The 19,048-nt window shown below is 67.7% G+C and overlaps 6 protein-coding genes across 7 annotated transcripts in view; 4 read left to right on the forward strand and 2 right to left on the reverse strand.

Moving 5' to 3' along the window:
• The window catches only part of NDUFB11 (NADH:ubiquinone oxidoreductase subunit B11), a 29,938-nt gene extending 21,736 nt beyond the window's left edge, over positions 1–8,202 (reverse strand). Inside the window, exon 1 of the mRNA XM_068170503.1 lies at positions 8,158–8,202. The gene's annotated coding sequence lies outside the window, so the exon portion shown is untranslated. The remainder of the gene's footprint in view (positions 1–8,157) is intronic.
• CFP (complement factor properdin) lies at positions 45–6,497 on the forward strand. The gene is made up of 10 exons (XM_068170500.1): positions 45–112; positions 971–1,130; positions 1,759–1,913; positions 2,329–2,505; positions 2,949–3,152; positions 3,583–3,756; positions 4,520–4,735; positions 5,693–5,804; positions 6,096–6,244; positions 6,408–6,497. Exons 1-10 carry the CDS (start codon positions 64–66, stop codon positions 6,413–6,415), a joined length of 1,404 nt encoding a protein of 467 aa, XP_068026601.1. The 5' UTR covers positions 45–63; the 3' UTR covers positions 6,416–6,497.
• On the forward strand, positions 7,551–13,145 carry LOC137459750 (synapsin-1-like). 2 transcript variants are annotated; one of them, XM_068170502.1, is made up of 11 exons: positions 7,551–8,324; positions 8,996–9,053; positions 9,365–9,447; positions 9,867–10,020; positions 10,192–10,281; positions 10,608–10,670; positions 11,266–11,409; positions 11,901–11,978; positions 12,316–12,418; positions 12,782–12,916; positions 13,060–13,145. In XM_068170502.1, exons 1-8 carry the CDS (start codon positions 8,149–8,151, stop codon positions 11,949–11,951), a joined length of 819 nt encoding a protein of 272 aa, XP_068026603.1. In that variant the 5' UTR covers positions 7,551–8,148; the 3' UTR covers positions 11,952–11,978; positions 12,316–12,418; positions 12,782–12,916; positions 13,060–13,145. The 2 variants fall into 2 exon arrangements, with proteins under 2 accessions (XP_068026603.1, XP_068026602.1); XM_068170501.1 differs by having other exon boundaries at positions 13,057–13,123.
• Positions 11,460–12,228, reverse strand: LOC137459760 (basic salivary proline-rich protein 3-like). Its single transcript, XM_068170516.1, has 2 exons — positions 11,884–12,228; positions 11,460–11,600 (listed from the first exon to the last, which is right to left on the reverse strand). The coding sequence occupies exons 1-2, from the start codon at positions 12,226–12,228 to the stop codon at positions 11,460–11,462; spliced, it is 486 nt and encodes a 161-aa protein (XP_068026617.1).
• SYN1 (synapsin I) lies at positions 12,227–14,845 on the forward strand. The gene is made up of 4 exons (XM_068170517.1): positions 12,227–12,418; positions 13,057–13,125; positions 13,216–13,975; positions 14,079–14,845. Exons 1-4 carry the CDS (start codon positions 12,227–12,229, stop codon positions 14,843–14,845), a joined length of 1,788 nt encoding a protein of 595 aa, XP_068026618.1.
• Positions 14,808–17,947, forward strand: UXT (ubiquitously expressed prefoldin like chaperone). The gene is made up of 6 exons (XM_068170495.1): positions 14,808–14,944; positions 15,357–15,438; positions 15,966–16,030; positions 16,822–16,929; positions 17,279–17,342; positions 17,547–17,947. The coding sequence occupies exons 1-6, from the start codon at positions 14,871–14,873 to the stop codon at positions 17,592–17,594; spliced, it is 441 nt and encodes a 146-aa protein (XP_068026596.1). The 5' UTR covers positions 14,808–14,870; the 3' UTR covers positions 17,595–17,947.
• Positions 17,948–19,048: the final 1,101 nt, after the last annotated feature.

Below are 19,048 nucleotides of genomic sequence, written 5' to 3' on the forward strand. Positions count from 1 at the left end.
GTGGGGGAGGAGCAGGACCCTGCTCAGCCCCTCCCCCCCCTCCCCCCCCCCCCTTTCCCAGCCATGGCTGCAGGGCTGCTGCTGCTGGGTGCTGCCCTGCTGAGCCCTGCCGGTACTGGGGGCACTGGGAGGCACTGGGAGTGATGGGAGGGGGCACTGGGAGGGACTGGGAACAACTGGGAGCAATTGGGGGGCACTGGGTGGGACTGGGGGGGCACTGGGAGGCACTGGGAAGGGGACTGGAAGTGACTGGGGGCACTGGGTAGGGGACTGTTTGCAATGGGGAGGCATTGGGGGGCACTGGGAAGGACTGGGGAGTACTGGGAGGCACTGGGAAGGGGACTGGGAGTGAGTGGGGGGCACTGGGAGTGACTGGAAGGGGACAGAGCAGCTGGGGGCACTGGGAGACAGTGGAAGGGGAGTGGGAGCTATTGGGGGGCACTGGAGGGCACTGGGGATGCTGGGAGTGGGAACTGGGAGTGACTGGGGGGCACTGGAGGGCACTGGAAGGGGACTGGGGGGCACTAGGAGGGACTGGGAGTGACCAGAGGGCACTGGGGGGCACTGGAGAGCACGGGAAGGGGACTGGGAGTGACTGGGTGGCACTGGGAGGCACTGGAGGGCACTGGGAGCACTGGGTGGCCCTGGGAGGCACTGGAGGGCACTGGGAGGCACTAGGGGGGGACTGGAGGGTACTGGGAGGCACTGGGGGGCACTGAGAGCACTGGGTGGCCCTGGGAGGCAATGGGGGGCACTGGAGGGCACTGGGAGGCACTGGGAGGCACTGGGTGGCACTGGGAGGCACTGGGCGCCCTGGGAGGCACTGTGAGCGGGAACTGGGAGTGGCTGGGAGGGGACTGTGGGGCCCTGGGGGAAGCGGGGAAGAGGAAGTGAGGACTGGGAGCACTGGGAGGGCATGGGGAGGGGACTGGGCGTGACCCTGCCGCCGGCCCCGCCCCCACCCCCCCAGCGGCCACGCCCGTGTGGTGCTTCTCGCGACTGGAGGAGGACGCGGGGGGCGGGGCCTGCGCCTCCCCGCTGGGCTCCCAGCCTGTCCCATTGGCCGACTGCTGCCTGAACTCTGCCTATGGCTACAAGCTCCGCCCCCAGGGCCACTGCCACACCTGCCGGTCAGCCACGCCCCCTGCCACGCCCCCTGCGTACCCCAGCAGCCAATCAGCCGCTGGCACTGACATGCTCTGGGGGCCTCTGGGAGGGCACAGGGGTGGCACTGAGGTGCCCTTGGGTGCCATTGGGTGCCCCTGGGTGGAATTGGGGGTGGCACTGAGGTACCCTGGGGTGGCATTGGGGTACCCCTGGGTGGCACTGGGTTGCACCTAGGTGATCCTGGGTGGCACCGAGTGCCATTAGGTGGCACTAGGGTGGCACTAGGGTGCCACTGGGTGCCACTGAGGTGCCCCTAGGTACCTTGGGGTGGCACTGGAGTACCCCTAGGTGGCACAGGCTGGCACTGGGGTGGCACTAGGTGCCATTAGGTGCTATTGGGGTGGCATTGGGTCCCCCTCCGTTGCACCGAGTGGCACTGGGGTATCCTTGGGTGCCATTGGGTGTCCCTGGGTGACACCGGGTGGCATTGGTGTACCCTTGGGTGGCACTTGGGGTGCCCTGTGGGTGCCCCTAGGTGCCCCTGGGTGCCACTGGGGTGTCGTTAGGTGCCCCTGGTGTGCCCCCCGGGGGTGACTCTCCCTCTGCCCCTCTCCCCCTTCCCCCCTTCCCTTGCTGCCCTGCCCCCCCCAGCCCTGACACCTGGGGCCCCTGGAGCCCTTGGAGCCCCTGCTCGGTGAGCTGCGGGGAGGGCACCGAGCGCAGGGGGCGCAGCCGAGCCCACAGCGACCCCCAGCGGCCGCGCAGGGAATGGCAGCTGCGAGCCTGTGAACTACCCTGCTGCCCGGGTGCGGAATTGGGCGGGGGGGGGGACAAAGGGGCGGGGGAGGATGGGGAGGGGGTTTGGGGAGGGGAAATGGGGGAGGGAACATGGAGGGGTAGGAGGGGGCGTGGGGGGAGTTGGGAAGGGCATGTGGGGGATGGGGGCGACATGGGGGGGCATGGAGGGGACTTGGGATGGGGAGGGGCGGGCGGGGACACGGAGGGGACATGGGAGGGGGACAGGAGGGGATGGGAGGGACTTGAGGGGACTGGGGGAGACTGGGAGGGACTGGGGGGCGTAGGAGGGACTCGGGGGGATGGGGAGGGGTGGGGGGATATGGGGGGGACTGAGGGGGCGCGGGAGGGGGCATTGGGGGGTGGGAGATTCGTGGGGTGGGGAGGGGGTCGCGGGGGGGTGACTCCTGCTGGCGCCGCCTCCAGGCGCAGGGGGCTGGAGCCAGTGGTCTCCCTGGGGGAGCTGCTCCGTGACCTGCGGGGAGGGAACCCAGCGGCGGCACCGCAGCTGCACCGAGCCCCCTCCCACCTGCGGCGGCCACTGCGGCCCCGGGGGAGACCTGGAGAGCAGGGGCTGCCGGGACGGACCCCCCACCTGCCCCGGTGAGGGGGGAGGGGGAGAGGGAAAGGGGGAGAGGGGGTAAGAGGAGGAGGAGAGAGAGAAGGAATGGAAGAGGAGGAGGTAGGAAAGGAGATGAAAAAGGAGGAGGGAGAGGGAGGGAGGAGGATGGAGAGGGAGGACAGAGGAGGAAGAAGAGGGAAGGAGGAGGAGAAGGAGGGAGAGGAACGGAAGAAGATGAGGAGGAAGAAGAGGGATTGAGGAGGAGGGAGGAGAGAGGAGATGGAGAATGAGGAGGGAGAGGGATGAAGGAACAGGAGAAGAAGATGAGGAAAAGAGATGAAGGAGGAGAAAGAGGCAGGAAAGAGAGTGAGAGGGAGAAAGGAGAAGGAGTAGAAGGAGGGGCTGAAGGCTGGCGGGGGGTGGGGGGGGGGAGGGAGCTGGCGGTGGGTGAGAAGAAGTCCTAACTGTTGCCCTCTGCCCGCAGTGGGAGGCTCGTGGGGGCCATGGGGACCGTGGGGCAGCTGCGGGGGGAGCTGCCGGGGGGGAGGCGGTGCGGAGGGGAAGGGCCCGACCCGCAGCCGCCGGCGCAGCTGCGATTCCCCTCCCCCCTCCCGGGACCCCCCCGGAGCCCCCTGCCCCGGGTCAGACACCGACACCGAACCCTGCCCCGGGCTGCCGCCGTGCCCCGGTGCGTGACGGGGGAGGGTGGGGGTGTGTGTGTGGTCCTGGGAAGGGTCCTGGGGGGGGCCCTATGGGGGTGCTGGGAAGGGTCCCGAGGGGGCTAGGGGGAGGGTTTGGGATGGTGGGGAGGTCCCATGGGTGCTAGGCTGTCCCGAGGTGAGGTCCCATGGCTGCTGGGCGTCCGGGGGGGGCTAGGGAGAGGATTTGGGGTGCTGGGAGGGGTCCGGGGGGGGTCCTCGGTGTGCTGGGAAGGGTCCTGAGGGGGCTAGGGAGAGGGTTTGGGGTGCTGGGAGGGTCCCGTGGGTGCTAGGGGGTTCGGGGGGGGGGTCCTATGGGTGCTGGGGAGGGGTCCTGGGGGGGAGGGGTCTCGGGGGGGGATACTGGAGGAGGTCCTCACAACTCTCTTGTTTCCCCTCCCCTCGCCCCTCCCCTCTCAGTGGATGGGGCCTGGGGGGCGTGGTCGGCGGCCGCGCCCTGCCCGGTCACGTGCGGGCTGGGCGAGGTCGAGGAGCGGCGCGCGTGCGATGCGCCCCCGCCCCGGCACGGGGGCCGCGCGTGCGCCGGGAACGCCTCTCGGCGCGGGACCTGCGGGCCCCGCGTGGCCTGCCCCGGTGAGGAGGGAGCCGGGGCGCAGGGGGCGGGGCCTGGGCTTTGAGGGGTGGAGCTCTGAGGGGATAAGGGCAAGGAGGGGGAAGGAGGATCAGGGGTGGGTGGGTGGGGCCTGGCGCGGAGAGGAGGGGCAGAGGGGCGGGGCCTGGGAATGGAGCCTGAGGATTAGGGCTGGGTCCGACCTGCAAGGGAGGGGCTTGAGGATGGGGGCGGAGCCTGAGGGCTGGGGGAGGAGTCCGAGGATTGGGGGCAGAGTTTGATGATTGGGGCGTGGCCTGGCTTTGAGGGGAGGAGCCTGGAGATGGGGGCGGCGTCTGAGGATTGAGGAGGGGTCTAAGGATTGGGGGAGGAGCCTGGTGATCGGGGCGGGGCCTGAGGAGTGGGGAGGAGTCTGCTGGTTGGAAGTGTGGCCGGGTCTTAAGGGGAGGGGCCTGGGGAATGTGGGCGTGGCCTGAGGCTTGGAAGAGGAGGAGCCTGGCTGGGTCGGGGGGGGGGCAGAACCTTGTCTTGGGGCTGCTGCCTGCCCACGGGAGTGGCTTGGCGGTGGGAGTGGCCTGTGCTTGACTGACAGGCGTGGGTGGGTGGTGCCTACACTGAGGGGGCGTGGCCTACGAAGGGGGCGGAGCTTCCTTTCTACCTCTTTCAGCCGCCTGTAAGGGGCAGGAGCAGTTCCTGGGGTTCCCTCCCCGTGGGGGGTCTGCTCTGGGAGGTCCCTCGGGTCTGGGGGTCCCCCCCAGGGTCTGAGCCCCCTCCCCACGCCCTCAGTGGAGCCAGAGTGGGGGCCCTGGAGCCCCTGGAGCCCCTGCCAGAGACCCCAGCTGGGACTGGAGCCCTGCAGCTCCAGCGCGGGGCACCAGAAGAGGACCCGGAAGTGCCTGGGGCGGGGCCAAGGCCAGGGTGGGAGGAGCCAGGCCTGCCCCACCCAGCCCGGGGAAGGAATCATCCAGCAGAGAGCCTGCTACAATCTGCAGGGCTGCCGCTGTGAGTGCCCCACGGCTGCCCCACAGCGACCCAGAGATGTCCCATAGCTGCCCCATAGGGACCCATAGCTGCCCCATAGGGACCCATAGGGACCCCATAGCGACCTAGAGCTGCCCCATAGCGACCCATAGGGACCCCATAGCGACCTAGAGCTGCCCCGTAGCAATCCATAGGGACCCCATAGCAACCTAGAGCTGCCCCCTAGTGACCCATAGGCACCCCATAGCGACCCAGAGCTGCCCCATAGCAATCCATAGGGACCCCATAGCAACCTAGAGCTGCCCCCTAGTGACCCATAGGCACCCCATAGCGACCCAGAGCTGCCCCATAGCAATCCATAGGGACCCCATAGCAACCTAGAGCTGCCCCATAGTGACCCATAGGCACCCCATAGTGACCCATAGCTGCCCCATAGCAATCCATAGGGACCCCATAGCGACCTAGAGCTGCCCCATAGTGACCCATAGGCACCCCATAGCGACCCAGAGCTGCCCCATAGTGACCCATAGGGACCCCATAGCGATCTAGAGCTGCCCCATAGCGACCTATAGGAACCTAGAGCTTCCCTATAGCAACCCATAGGGACACCATAGTGACCCAGAGCTACCCCACAGCGACCCATAAGGACCCATAGGGATCTAGAGCTGCCCCATAGGGACCCAGAGCTGTCCTATAATGACCCCTGGGCAGCCACAGCTGCCACATAGGGACCCTGAGCTGCCCTATAGGGACCTAGCGGTGCCCCATTACAACCAATAGGGACCCACAGCTGACCCATAGGTGCCCCATAGCAACCTAGAGGTGCCCCAGCCCCATAGATCCCCCTCCAGTCCCCCCTTAGTCGCCCCCCGCCCCACAAATTCCCTCCCCCAGCCCCATAGATCCCCTGGAGCCCCACGGATCCCACCCCTCGACCCCATAGCTGATTCTGTCTTCTCTCTCTCTCCCCTCCCCCAGTGAAGGGCACTTGGGGGTCCTGGAGCCCCTGGGGGCTCTGCTCCCCTCCCTGTGGGGACAGCCCCAGCCGGAACCGCAGCAGGCAGTGTGAAGCAACCTACCCCAGCTACCCGTACGGGGGGGAGGAGGGGCTGGGGTGGGGGAGGGGCTGGGGGGTGGGGCTGGGGGTGGGGGGAGTCCATGGAGGTGGGGCTGGGAGCGTGTCTGTGGGGCCGGAGTGGGGTGATGGGGGGGGGTGGCCTGTGGGGCCTGGGGAGGGAATCTATGGGACTGGGGGGGAGGGGGAATGGGTTGGGGGGGCGAGGGGGGAGCCTATGAGGGTTGCTGGGGGGGATCTATGGGGTTGGGGGGGGGAAGTGGAGATCTATGGGGTTGGGGGAAGGTCTCACAGCGCCCCCTACAGGCCCACAGTCACCGCCGCGGATGGCTCCACCCAGCTGCCTGTCACCTTCTGGGGGGAGCCCAAAACTCGCTGTGCCCCCCTGGAGGATGGGCGTGGCCTGCTGGAGACACGCCCCTGCCTGCACGTGCTCCCTTGCCCCGGCCCCGACGGTCAGCACGAGCCTGGGGGGAGGGGGCCTAGAGGGGTGGGGAGGGGTCCAAGGGGGTGGAGGAAGGAGGAGGAGGGGGGGAGGAGAAGGGAGTTTGTGGGGGAGGGGCAAAGAGGAGGGGGCGTGGCCCTCCTTGAAGCTCCTCCTCCTCCCTGCCCTTGCAGAGAACTGAGGACTTCTGATGACGTCACGGCAGCCCCCCCACCCCCGAGGACCCCCTCAATAAAGAGCCTGCAAACAAAGCCCCGCCATTACATCACCGGCCACGCCCTCACTGGCCACGCCTCTTTCCCCCTTCCCTCTCTGCAGTGCCGTGGGAGGGGTTGGGAGGTGACGTCACAGCAGCGCCCTGCCCCCAGCCCCCCACGCAGAGTTTGAGCGAATTAGAGGCCAGCAGGGAGGGGCCTCGGGGGTGGGTGACGTCACAGCAGAGACCCCGCCCCTGCCGCGCAGAGTTTAAGCCAATCGGAGCCGGAGGGGCGGGGCCTGGCTCGAGGACGGGATGCTCTGCAAGGGTGACGTCACAGCAGGGTCCCTCCCCCGCCGAGAATTTGGTCCAATCAGAGCCGGGGCCGGGGCCTCGGGGGTGGGTGACGTCACAGCCGGGGCTCCCCCCGCCCTGACCCTGAGTTTGGTCCAGCCAGAGCCGGAGGGGCGGGGCCTGGGGTGGGGGGCGGCCTCAACGCCAGGATGGTCCGGGGGGGGTGACGTCACGTACGGCCAGGCCCCTCTCCCAGGCGTTTGGTCCAATCAGAGCCGGGGGGGGCGTGGCCTGGCTGGACGTGACGACGCTGCGGAGATGACGTCACGAAAGGGCCCCCGCCCCCGCGCAGAGTTTGGTCCAATCAGAGCAGGAGGGGGCAGAGCCTGGGCGGGGGGCGGCCTGGACGCGCAGACGCTCGGGCAGGTGGGGGGGGGGAGGAATGACGTCACGGAGGGCCCGGCGTTTGGACCAATCGGAGCAGGGCGGGGGCGGAGCTGGGCGCGGGGCGGCTCCGGGGGCAGCATCCAGCAGGGGGGGAGGGAAAAAACCTCCAGCGGATGCGGGGGGAGCCTGGAGGGGATCCTGGGGGGATCTAGAGGGGATCTGGGGGGGATCCGGTGGGGGGTTCCAGAGGGATCCTGTAGGGGATCGCGGGGGGAGCCTAGAGGTGTCCGGGGGGGATCCTGGGGGGGGTTGGGGGGGGATGTAGTGGGAGGTCTGGGGGAGGATCTGGGGGGAATCCTTTAGGGGATTCCAGAGGAATCCTATAGGGATCCGTGGGGGGAACCTGGAGGGCATCTGGGGGGGAAGCTAGAGGGGGTCTGGGGGGGATCCTATAGACGATTCCAGAAAGATCCTATAGGGGACCCTGGGGGGCTCCTAGAGGTGATCTTGGGGGAGATCCTATAGGAGATTTCAGGGGGATCCTATAGGGATCCAGGAGGGATCCTATAGAGGATCTGAAAGGGATCCTATAGGGAGCGGGGGGGGGGATCCTGTAGGGCTGCGGGGGAAATTCTATAGGGGATCGGGGGGGGGGGGATCCTATAGGTGATTCCAGAAAGATCCTATAGGGGATCCTAGGGAAGGGTCCTAGAGGGGATCTGGAGAGGATCCTATTGGGGGATCCAGGAGGGCCCCTCGCAGCATCCCCCTCCCCAGCCCCATATAGCCCCAGCCCCTAGAGGCTCTCCCCTGACACCTTCCCCTCCTTCAGAAGGGGTTGGGGTCCCCCCCCCTATAGCGACCCCTAGAGCCTCTTCTCGGACCTTCTATTGGCTGCTAGGCTTCTAATGGAGCCCTAGAACCCCCCCCAGAGCCCCCCCAGAGCTCCCCCTTAGCGCCCCCTAAACCCACCCAGCCCGCCCCCCCAGCCCCCCTATAGCCCCCTTCCCCCCCCCCCATCCTCCCCCCCCCCCCCCATGGAGTACCTGCGGCGGAGGCTCTCGGATGGCAATTTCCTGGCGGGCGGGGTGGGAGTCGGGGGGGGTGCAGGGGGAGACCCCCCCCCAGGGGTGGGGAGAAGCCCCCGGACCTCCCCCACGGCCGCCAAAGCCCCTCCGCTGCTGCTCGTGATCGCCCCCCCCGGCACCGATTGGTAAGTACAGGTGAGGGGGCAGGGGGGGAGGTCCCCCTTAACCCCCCCCGACTCCCTTCCCCGTCAGGGGACCCCAATATCCGCCCCCCCACTTAAAGGGACCCTCCCACCCCTCTCCAACGCCCCTCCGGGACCCCAATGCCCAGCCCCCCCGAGGACCCCCGACCCTTCCCCAGGGGACCCCAAAATCCCCCCTCAGGACACCAGTGCCTCCCCCACACCCCGAGGACCCCAATGCCCCCCCCCCCCGGATCCTAACTCCCGCCCATGGGATCCCAGAATCCCCCCCCCGGGGACCCCCAAATACCCCCCAGGACCCTAATTCACCCCTAGGGAACCCCAAATCTACCCCAAAGTTCACCCCAGGACCCTGAAAGGGGGGCAGAAGGTTTTGGGGGCGTCCCTTGTAGGGGGGGAGGGAGGTTTTGGGGGTCCCTTGGGGGAACCTTTTTTTGGGGGGGGGGAACTTTTGGGGTTTCTTGGGGGGGAGGTTTAGGGGGTCCCTTGGGGGGGGAGGGTCGATTTTGGGGGTCCTTTGAGGGTGGTTGGGGACAGATTTGAGGCTTTCTATGGATGGGAGCATTTTGGGGACCCCTGCCCCCCCCTCCCACTCCGGGATTTTGGGGGCCCCCCGTCCCCTTAACGACCCCTCCCCAACAACCCCCCCCTAGGGTGAAGCTGTTCAAGGGCAAATCAGTTCATGGGGATGTGGAGCTCAGGGTGGAGCAGGTGAGTTTTGGGGGACCCCCCCTCAATTTTAGGGTCCCCCCTCCTCATTTTGGACACCCCCAAAGCATTTGGCATGCTCCTGAACCCAACTTTTGGGGGGGGGGGGGGTTCAGGAGGGGATTTCAGGGTGGGAGGAAGCCCTGGGGGGAAGTATTTTGGGGTTCCCTCCTCCTTTTGGGGTCCCTCCCTCATTTCGGATTCCCCCCCGGAGCGTTTGGGGGTGGTCAAGAGGGGGTTTGGTGTGGGAGGAAGCTCTGGGGGGAGGTATTTTGGGGTGCCCCCCCTCAATTTTGGGGTCCACCCCCTCCCAGGCCCAGTTCTCGGAGCTGTCCTTGGTGGCCTCCACCCACGGAGCCCTCAGCGTTGCCATCCACCCCCCCCAGGGGGACTCCAGGTGGGCGTTTGGGGGTCCCCTCCCACGTGTTTGGGGTGTCCCCTCCCCCCACCCTTCTCCTCCCCTCATTTTGGGGGGAGGGAGAGGATTTTGGGGGTGCAGAGAAGGGACAGAAGGTTAGGCAGAAGATTTTGGGGTCCCCAGGACAAGTTTAGGGTCCCGCGGGGGGGACGTTTTGGGGTACCCTGGAGAGGAATTGGGGTCCCCTTGGGGTGGAATTGGGGTCCCTGGGGGGGGGGGGGGCGGCCCTGGGAAGGGATTTTGGGCTCCAGTTGGGGGGGTGGGGGGTGTCCACGGGGGGGGTTGTGGTCCCGGGGGGGGACACTTTGTGGTCCCCTGGGGGGGAATTGGTGTCCCTGGCAGGGGTTTTGGGGTCCTCCTAACCACTTCCCCTTCTCCCCCTCCCCCCTTCCCCCCAGACGTTTCCGTCCTGACTTCGTCCTGGTGCGGGAAGCCCCCGGCGGGGGTCCCGAGGGCGCCGCCCGGCGGCTGCTTGCGGGACTGCAGCTGGGAGGGGTCCCCTGCAGCGACCCCATCCCGGCCCTCTACGGCTTCTCTCATCCCCCCTGCCTGGTGAGGGCACTGGGAAGGACTGGGAGGGGATTGGGAGGGACTGGGAAAGGATTGGAAGGGACTGGGAAGGTATTGGGAGGGAATGGGAGGGACTGGGAGGGACTGGAAGGGCACTGGGAGGGGATCCTGGAGGGTTCTGGGTCCTGTCCCTGACTTTCCCAGTCCTCCTAGTTTGCTGAGCTGGTGAAGCTCCAGCGGGAACTGGGCCCCGAGGCCTTCCCACTGATCCCACAGCGCTTCTGCAACAGGCCCCGGGGACTGGTGAGCACTGGGAGGGGCTGGGAGGGGATTGGGAGGGGCTGGGAGGGACTGGGAGGGGATTGGGAGGGGATTGGGAGGGGATTGGGAGGGGCTGGGAGGGGACTGGGAGGGGGCTGGGAGGGACTTGGAGGGTACTGGGAGGGGATTGGGAGGGGCTGGGAGGGACTGGGAGGGGCTAGGAGGGACTGGGAGGGGACTGGGAGGGACTGGGAGGGGATTGGGAGGGGCTGGGAGGGACTGGGAGGGACTTGGAAGGTACTGGGGGGGGCACTGGTCAGCACTGGTCTGACTGGGACACCTCCTCCCCTTCCCCCTCCCCCTCCTAGTTGTCCTCTGCCAGCTTCCCCCTGGCTGTGAGGCTCAGCCCATCCCCCGCGGGGGTTGGACAGGTGAGGCCACGCCCCCCTCTAGATCCCCGCCCCCTCCACCATGACGACACACCCCACACACATTTGTTGACCCCACCCCTTTGGTAACCCCTCCCTGGCCACGCCCCCTCGCTGACCACAGCTCCAATCCACCACCCCTCTCCTGTTGATCACCCCCCCCACCTGTGACCCCGCCCCTTCCAGGGCCACACCCCTCAGTTGGCCACACCCACCTTGCAGAATCACACCCCTTTTCTTGACCACCCTCTCCCCGCTAACCACGCCCATCTGCGGCCCCGCCCTGTGGGCATAGCTCTTTGCTGGGTGTGTCCCGGGTGACTGCCCCACCTCTCCCTAAGGCACCACCTGGCTCCTGATTGGTCCTGCGGGTGGGCGGGGTCGGGGACGGTCAAAGCTTGGAGGGGTGGGGTGGGTGGGCGTGGCCTGATGCGGGTGGGGTCGATGTGGGCGTGGCCTGCCCCTGCTTGATCTCAAAGCCCTTGTGGGGCTGGGGGGTGGTGGAGAAGGGAGGAAGGAGAAAAGGGGAGGGGCGTGGTGCACGTGGGTGTGGTCAGGGTGGTGGGGGGCGTGGCCTCTTCTCGTCCCCTCCCCCTAGGCGCGCGTGGGGAGCCCGCAGGCTCTGGGAGCTGTGGCTGCCGCCATGGGGGGGGGCCAAGGCCGGGGCCCTGCTCCAGGAGCTTCCCACGGGGGGGCAAAGGCTGCGGCTGCAACGCATCGGAGCCGCCAGCAGGGGGCTCTGGTGAGCGGGGGGGGGGAAGCGGGGGTTCAGCGGGGGGCTCGGGGGGGTCATTACGGGGAAGGTGCAGTAGGAGGCTCGGGGGGTCCCAGCAGGGTGTTCATAGGGGAACCAGGAGGGGGCTCTGGTGAGCCCGGGGGGGGCATCAGACGGCTCTGGCGACCAGGGCGCTCTGGGGGAGCCAGTGGGAGGCTCTGGGGGAGGACACAGAGGGGTCATGGGGAGGGGTCTGGGGACCATGTGGGAGTCGGGGGGGGGACACAGAGGTCATGGGGAGGGGTCTGGGGACCATGGGGGAGTCAGGGGGGGGACACAGAGGTCATGGGGAGGCGTCTGGGGACCATGGGGGAGTCGGGGGGGGACACGGAGGTCATAGGGAGGGGTCTGGGGACCCTGCGCGGCTCTGGGGACCCTGGGAGAGTCTCCGGGATTCACATGGTGGGGACAAAGCTCCTCCGCTCTCCCCCCCCGACCCACCTTATCCCCCTCCTCAGGTGGCCGCCGGTGGCCGCAGATCCCCCCGGGGACCCCCCCGGGGAGGCTGAGCCGGAGCCGCTGGCGCTCAGCCCGCGGTGAGCTGCGGTCCCGGGGCCGGGGTGGGAGCGGGAGGGGTTTGGTCTGGGCTCCGTCCAATGGGGACTGCGGTAGAGCGCTGGGCCCCGCCCCGCGGGCGCCGTGATTGGCTGGGGGGCAGGGGGTCTGGCGTCCCTGCGCGCGCTGCGGCCACGCTGAGCCACGGGGGGGCGGGGCCGGGACTGCAGGAGAGCGCTGAGGGCCCGCCCCGCAGGCGCCGTGATTGGCTGAGCGCCTCTGCGCGTGCATGCTCTGCCCGCGGGGCGGAGCCAACGCTAAGGGAGGGCAGAGCCGGGAGCGGGGCTGTGGCAGAGGCGCTGAGGCCCCGCCTTCCAGGCACCGTGATTGGCTGGACGCCTGCGCGCGCCTCTTCGGGGGCGTGGACATCTGCGGCGTGGAGGCTCTGAGGGCTCCGGATGGCAGCGAAAGGATCGTGGAGGTCAGAGCCCCCACCCAGGGGAGCCCGTGGAGACCCCCGGGGAGCCTATGGAGACCCCCAAGGGAGCCTATAGAGACCCCCAAGGGAGCCTACAGAGAGAGACCCCCAAAGGGCTCTATGGAGACCACCAAGGGCCTAGGGAGACCCCCAGGAGCCTATAGAGACCCCCAAGAGCCTATGGAGATCCCCTAGGAGACTTATGAGGACCCCCCAGGGAGCCTATAGAGACCCTCAGGGAGCCTATGGAGACCCCCAAGAGAGGGGAGGGGGTAAGGTGGGAGAAAGGAGGAGAGAGGGGAGGCGGTAGGGAAGGGGGGATGTCACCTATGGATCCTATAGGGTCTTGTGTCACCCCCCCAATAGGTTCTGGGCTCTTGGTTGCCATTGGTGGGGCCTGGGGCGGCTGAGGACCAGCAGCGAATCATGGAGTTGGTGCTGAGCAGGATGAGGGCGGAGCTGCCCCGCCCCAGCCAAGCCCAGCCCAGGTCACGCCCACAGGTAACGCCCACACACGCCTCAGTTCACCACTCCCCCCAGCCCCTGAAGCCCCAAGACCTCCTGGAGCCCCCCCAAGCCATCCAGGACCCCCTCCAGAGCCCCCTAGGACCCCTCCTGACCCCTCCTCTTTGTGCCCCCAGCAGGCCTCGACAGTGTCCTCAGGGTCCCCCCGCCAGGGGACCCCTCCCCAGCAGCGTCCAACACCCAGGGTGAGTGACCCCCCCCAGCCCCTCCCTCCCTCTGGGCCTATGCCACTCTAAGCTCCACCCCCTCCCTGAGCTGTTCCTCTCTTCCAACAGGAGCTCCGCAGCCGCCCGGCCCCGCCCAGCCCCGCCCAGCAGCAGGAGGAGGAGTCCCGCCTGGCCCCACCCAGCCACGAGGCCCCACCCCGCCCCGCCCCCAGGTCCCACCTGCTTCCGCTCAGCCCCGCCCCCAGGCCTCACCTGCCTCCCCCCAGCTCCGACCCCAGGCTCAACCCTTTGGGGGGCAGCCTCGCCCCCAGACTCCACCCCCTGCCACACAGCCCCGCCCCCAAGTTCTGCCCGCTGGCTCTCAGCCGCGCCCCCAGACCCCACCTACTTCCCCTCAGCCACGCCCTCAAGCCCCGCCCACCGCTGCACAGCAGCCCCGCCCCCAGGGTCCATCTACCTCCCCCCAGCTCCACCCCCAGACTCCATCCTTTGGGGGCCAGCCCCGCCCCCAGACCCCACCTTCGGCTGCCCAACCCCGCCCCCAAGCTCAGCCCCCCTCTCCTCAACCCCGCCCCCAAGCTCAGCCCCCCTCTCCTCAACCCCGCCCCCAAGCTCAGCCCCCCTCCCCTCAACCCCGCCCCCAAGCTCAGCCCCCCTCCCCTCAACCCCGCCCCCAATCTCCTCAGCCCCGCTTTCCAGCTCCTCTTGCTAGCGGCCAGCCCCGCCCCCAAGCGCCACCCACCTCCCCTCAGGCCCGCCGCCCGGGTGCCCAGGCCCCGCCCACCACCCGCCAGCCCCGCCCCCAGGCCCCACCCATTGCCCCTAAGCCAATCCTGGCGCCCAAGCTGGGCGGAGCTCCTCCCCCCAGGTAAGTGGGAGGCGATTGCTTGGTTTGGGAGGGAGGAGGGTAAAAGGGGCGAGGCGAGGCTTTGCCACGCCCCCCTTGACCCCCGCCCCCTTCCCCCCTCTAGCCCCGCCCCCGAGCAGGCAGGGGCGGAGGGGATTCGCTCCCTGCGGCAGAGCTTCGCCAACCTATTCGCCGACTGAGGGACACGCCCCCCGCCAGGCCACGCCCCCTTTCCTTAAGCTCCCGCAGCCACGTGTTGCTACAGCCACCCCCAGCTGCCCCGCCCCGTCCTGGGCACGCCCCACCCTACTTCCGGGCAAGTACCGCCCCCCCGGGGTGAGCCCCGCCCCTGCTGCTAAGCTCCACCCATGCGACAAAACCCGCGCTGCCGCGTTAAGCTCCGCCCATCGCAGCCCCTCCCCCTGCCGCTTGAGCTCCGCCCCTCCAGCTCTGCGCCTTCTGCTTCAGCTCCGCCCCTGGCTGCTAGGCTCCGCCCACGTGGCTCGGCCCCTTGCGGATAAGCTCCGTCCCCTGCCAATAAAGGCTCCGCCCCCACGCTGCCGCTGCTGTCGCTGCCTCCGTGCTGGGGGGGCCCTGGTGGAGCTGGGGAGGGGGGAGCGCCTCAGACCGCACAGAGAAAGTTGCCTACGAATCCCATGGGGTCTGGGTACCCTCTGGGCCCTGCAGGGCTCCCTCGAAGCCCTCCCAGGCTCCCTCTGGCTCCTATGGATTGCCAACCAGCGCTGGAAGGCTGCGGCCCGTCGCGGGCTGATGACGTCACCAAAGCGGGGGCGGCCGGGCAAGGCAGCGATCGCGCGGGGACATCACCAGGGTGCGCCGCGCGAGGGGGGGGGCGGAGCCTCCGCGGCGCTGCCGGCCGCCGCGCGGTGACGTCATCGTGGTGCGCGGCGGCGCGATGGCGGCCGAGGCGCAGGGCAAGGCGCAGCGCTACGAAGCCTTCATCAGCGACGTCCTGCAGCGAGACCTTCGGTAGGGGGCGGCCTGCCCTGGGCCAACCTCCTTCCCCTCCCCTCCCCTCCCCCCGACCCCATCCCTCCGACCCCCCCCCTTTAGCGCTTCGAGGCAGAGAGGCTTCCCCTCCACCCCCGCCCCCCTCCCCTATTCCGGCCCCGTCCTCTCACGTGGGCGCTTCCTCTCCCCTGACCACACCCTGCGCGCATCTCTAACCCGCCCCCTGCGCTCTAACCCCTCCCCTTCCCTGCCACGCCCCCCAGCTCGCCCACCCCCCGCTCGCAGCCTTCCCCAGACCACGCCCCCCAGCTCCGCCCTCTCCGTTTCCTCCCCTCCCACCTCCCCTTCCTCCCGAGGCTCAATGCGCTGCCCGCCCCCTCCCCACCAGCAGTCCCCCCCCCCCCCCTTACCGGCAGCCCCTCCCCCGCAGGAGGGTGCAGGAGCAGCGGGATGGAGTCTACGAGCAGCAGGCTCAGGTCCTGCAGCTCAGGGCTGCCCTCCAGCGGCTGCAGGTGAACTTCCCGTGGGCGTGGCCAGAGAGGGGCGTGGGCCTGAGGCGGAGGGCGGGGTGCCGAGGGTGTGGGCGGAGCCTAAAGGGGGTTGGTTGAGGTGGAAGGGAGAATTTGAAGGTCCTTGGAGAGAGGGGACTGAAGGGGAGGGGCTGGGGGGGGCAAGTAGGGGACCTGGAGTGGTCCTTGGGGAGGATATGGGGGCAGCTGAGTGTCATTTGGAGCTGTTTGGGGGGGCTGGGGGTATCTGGGGGGGTGCTGGGGCCTTGGGGTTATTTGAGGGTGCTGAGGGATCCTATGGGGCTATTTGGAGGGGGCTGGGGTATCGAGGGGGGTCCTTGGCAGGCAAAGAGGGCTTGGGGGGGGGTGTCCTTTGGGGCTGTTTGGGGGTTTGTGGGCTGTTGTGAGCTATTTGGGGGAGCTGCGGGTATTTGGGGGGGTCCTTGAGGGGCAAGCAAGGATTTGGGGGGGGGTGCTTGGGTGCTATCTGGGGGTCCTGGGGGCATTCGGGGGTCCTGCTGCCCCCCCAGGAGGCCTCTGCACCCCTCCGGACCCAGGTCGACCTTGGCTGCAACTTCTTTGTCACTGCAGAAGTGTGAGTGGGGGGGCAGGAGGACCCCAAAACCTTCTCCAGACCCCCCCCAGTACTCCCCTGGGACTCCAAAACCTCCTCTAGGCCTCCCCCAGACCTCTCCTGGGACCCCAAAACCTCCTCCGGACCTCCCCCAGAGCCCTCCTGGGACCCCATTACCTCCCTGGGACCCCAAAACCTCCTCTAGGCCTCCCCCAGACCCTTCCTGGGACCCCAAAACTTCTAAGACTTTCCCAGCATCACTCTGGGGCTCCAAAACGTCCTCTGGGACTCCCCATGGATCCTAAAACCTTCCCTTAGCCCTCCCAGACCCCTCCTGGGACCCCAGTCCCCCCCTGGAACCCCTTTTGAGACCCCAATACCCCCTGTAGACCCTTACTGATACCGCACAACCTCCTGTAGACCCCCCCAGAACCCTTTGGGGATGCCAATACCCCCCTGGGACCCCTCCTGGGACCCCAAAACCTCCTTCAGACTCCCCCCCAGACCTCCCCTGAGACCCCAATACTCTTCTTGGGAGCTCAATACCCCCCTGGGACCCCTTTTGAGGCCCCAATACCTTCTGTAGACCCCTACTGCTACCCCACAACCTCCTGTAGATCCCCCCCACAACTCTACCCCCCTGGGACCCCTCCTGGGACCCCAAAACCTCCTTCAGACTGCCCGCCCGACCTCCCCTGGGACCCCACTACCCTTCTTGGGAGCTCAATACCCCTCCTGGGACCCCAACTTCCTCCCTTTCAGGGGTCTCCCACCCTCCCTGAGCCCCTCCCCCGGTGCTGTGTCCCCCCCAGCCCTGACCCCCAGAGGGTGTTCGTGGCCCTGGGCTTCGGCTTCTTCGCGGAGCTGACGCTGCCGGAGGCCCTGCGGTACCTGGAGCGCCGCAGCCAGCAGCTGGAGCAGTAAGCCACCTCCCCTCCTGGCCCCGCCCACTCCCACCCCCAGACCACACCCATCAGCCAGGCCACGCCCCCTGCGCTTAGACCACACCCATCACACAGACCACCACTCCCCTTGCAGAACACGCCCATCACAGTGACCACACCCACCGCCTGGGCCACACCCCCCTCGCACCACGCTCCCTCCTCACCACGCCCTCTCCTTCTCCCCCTCCCCCAGCCCCACCCACCCACCTCCCCTGCAGCCAATCCCCCCTGGGGAGCCACAGCCGCTGGGCAAGCCCCACCCCTTCTGGCAGAGGCTCCGCCCCCACCGTCCCTGTAACCACGCCCCCTTTCCCCCCCACCCCAGGCTCAGCCAATCGCTGACGAGGGACGGGGCCAAGATCCGAGCCCACATCCGGTTGGTGCTGGAGGTAAGTGGCAGGAGGGGGAGGAGGAGGGGGAGGGGGAGGAGGAGGGGGAGGGGGAGGAGGAGGGGGAGGGGGAGGAGGAGGGGGAGGGGAAGGAGGAGGGGGAGGGGAAGGAGGAGGGGGAGGAGGAGGGGGAGGGGAAGCAGGAGGGGAGCTGGGACCCTCTGGGCCCTCCCCCAGTAACCTTCTCTCTGCCTCCTGCCCCAGGGCCTGAGGGAGCTGCAGGGGCTGCAGGACCTGCCCCCCCCCGAGTAAACCTGGAGTAAGCCAGGAGTAAGCTCAGCGTGAGGGCAGAGCCTGCCTGTGCTGAGCTGGAGTAAAGCTTTGTGAGCTGTGAGCCTGGAGGAAACCTGAAGTCAGCCAGGAGCAAAGCTGGAGTAAACTAGGAGTAAGCTGAGTGTAAGAGCAGAGCCCCTCTGTGCCCAGCTGCAATAAAGTTCGATGAGCCTTGGAGCTGTGGCCCTGGAGCAGACCTGGAGTAAGCCTGGAGTAGGCTGAGCAGAAGCTCTGAACCTGTCTGTTCTCACTTGGAATAAAGTTTGGTGAAGCCTGGAGCTGTACACCTGAAGTAAAGCTGGAGTGAGGGGAGTGGAGTGCCTCCATGCTAACCCTTTGCTGATCTCATACTATTGCCTCAGCATCCGCAGAGTAACTCTTTGGTGCCTCTAAACTACCCCCCAGGGAGCTCTCGTGGTAACCATGGAGTACACTTGGTGTAGCCCTTTGGTACCTCCTGAGTACTCCCTGCATACCCTCAAAGCAACCCTTTGGTATCCCCAGGGTAACACCAGAGTACCCCCAGAGTAACCCTTTGGTACCCCCAGGGTCCCCCCAAGGTACCCCTATTGCAGCCACAGAGTAACTGTCTGGTATCCCCTAAGTAACTCTTTGATACTTCCTGAGTGTTCTCAGGGTATCTCTGAAGTACTCCCAGGCTGCTGTCAGAGTATCTTCAGAGAAACCCTTTGGTACCCCCTGAGTACCCCCAAAGTGTTCCTAATGTATCCCCTGGGTATCCCCGGAGTATCCTCAGAGTAACCCCTTGGTACCCCCTAAGTACCCCCAAAGTATCCCTAATGTATCCCCTGGGTACCCCCTGGGTACCCCCAGACTGTTCTCAGAGTAACCCTTTGGTACCCCCTGAGTACCCCCAAAGTGTCCTCAATGTATCCCCTGGGTACCCACAGAGTGTCCTGAGAGTAACTCTTTGGTACCTCCTGAGTACCCCCAAAGTATCCCCAGAGTATCCTCAAAGTAACCCTTTGGTACCCCCTGAGTACCCCCAGGTCCCCCCAAAGTATCCCTGAAGTGTCCCCAGAGCATCCTCAAAGTATCCCCAGGGTACCCCCAAAGTTCCCCCAGGGTGCCCCCAGGGTTTCCCCCTGAGTATCCCCAGGGTACCCCCAAGGTACCCCCAAAGTTCCCCTTGAGTACCCCCAAAGTATCCCCCTGAATGCTCTCAGGGTACCCCCAAAGTTCCCCCAAGTTCCCCTTGATTGCCCCCAAAGCATCTCCCGAGTGCCCGCAGGGTCCCCTCGGGGTCCTCCCCGCCTGAGCCTTTCCCCGCGCCCTGCCCCTCCCTTGACCTCTCCGCTGCCCACCCCCCTCGGCCCCGCCCTCCTCCCCCCTCCAATGGGAGCGCCCGGGGAGGGCGGCCCTGCCCTCCCATTGGCTGCCCGCCGCGGAAGGGGGCGTGGCGCGGCGCCGGC

Source organism: Melanerpes formicivorus, unplaced genomic scaffold (genome assembly GCF_026170545.1).
Source record: "Melanerpes formicivorus ecotype bairdi unplaced genomic scaffold, bMelFor1.0.p_v2 SCAF_403, whole genome shotgun sequence".
Lineage (NCBI taxonomy): Eukaryota > Metazoa > Chordata > Aves > Piciformes > Picidae > Melanerpes > Melanerpes formicivorus.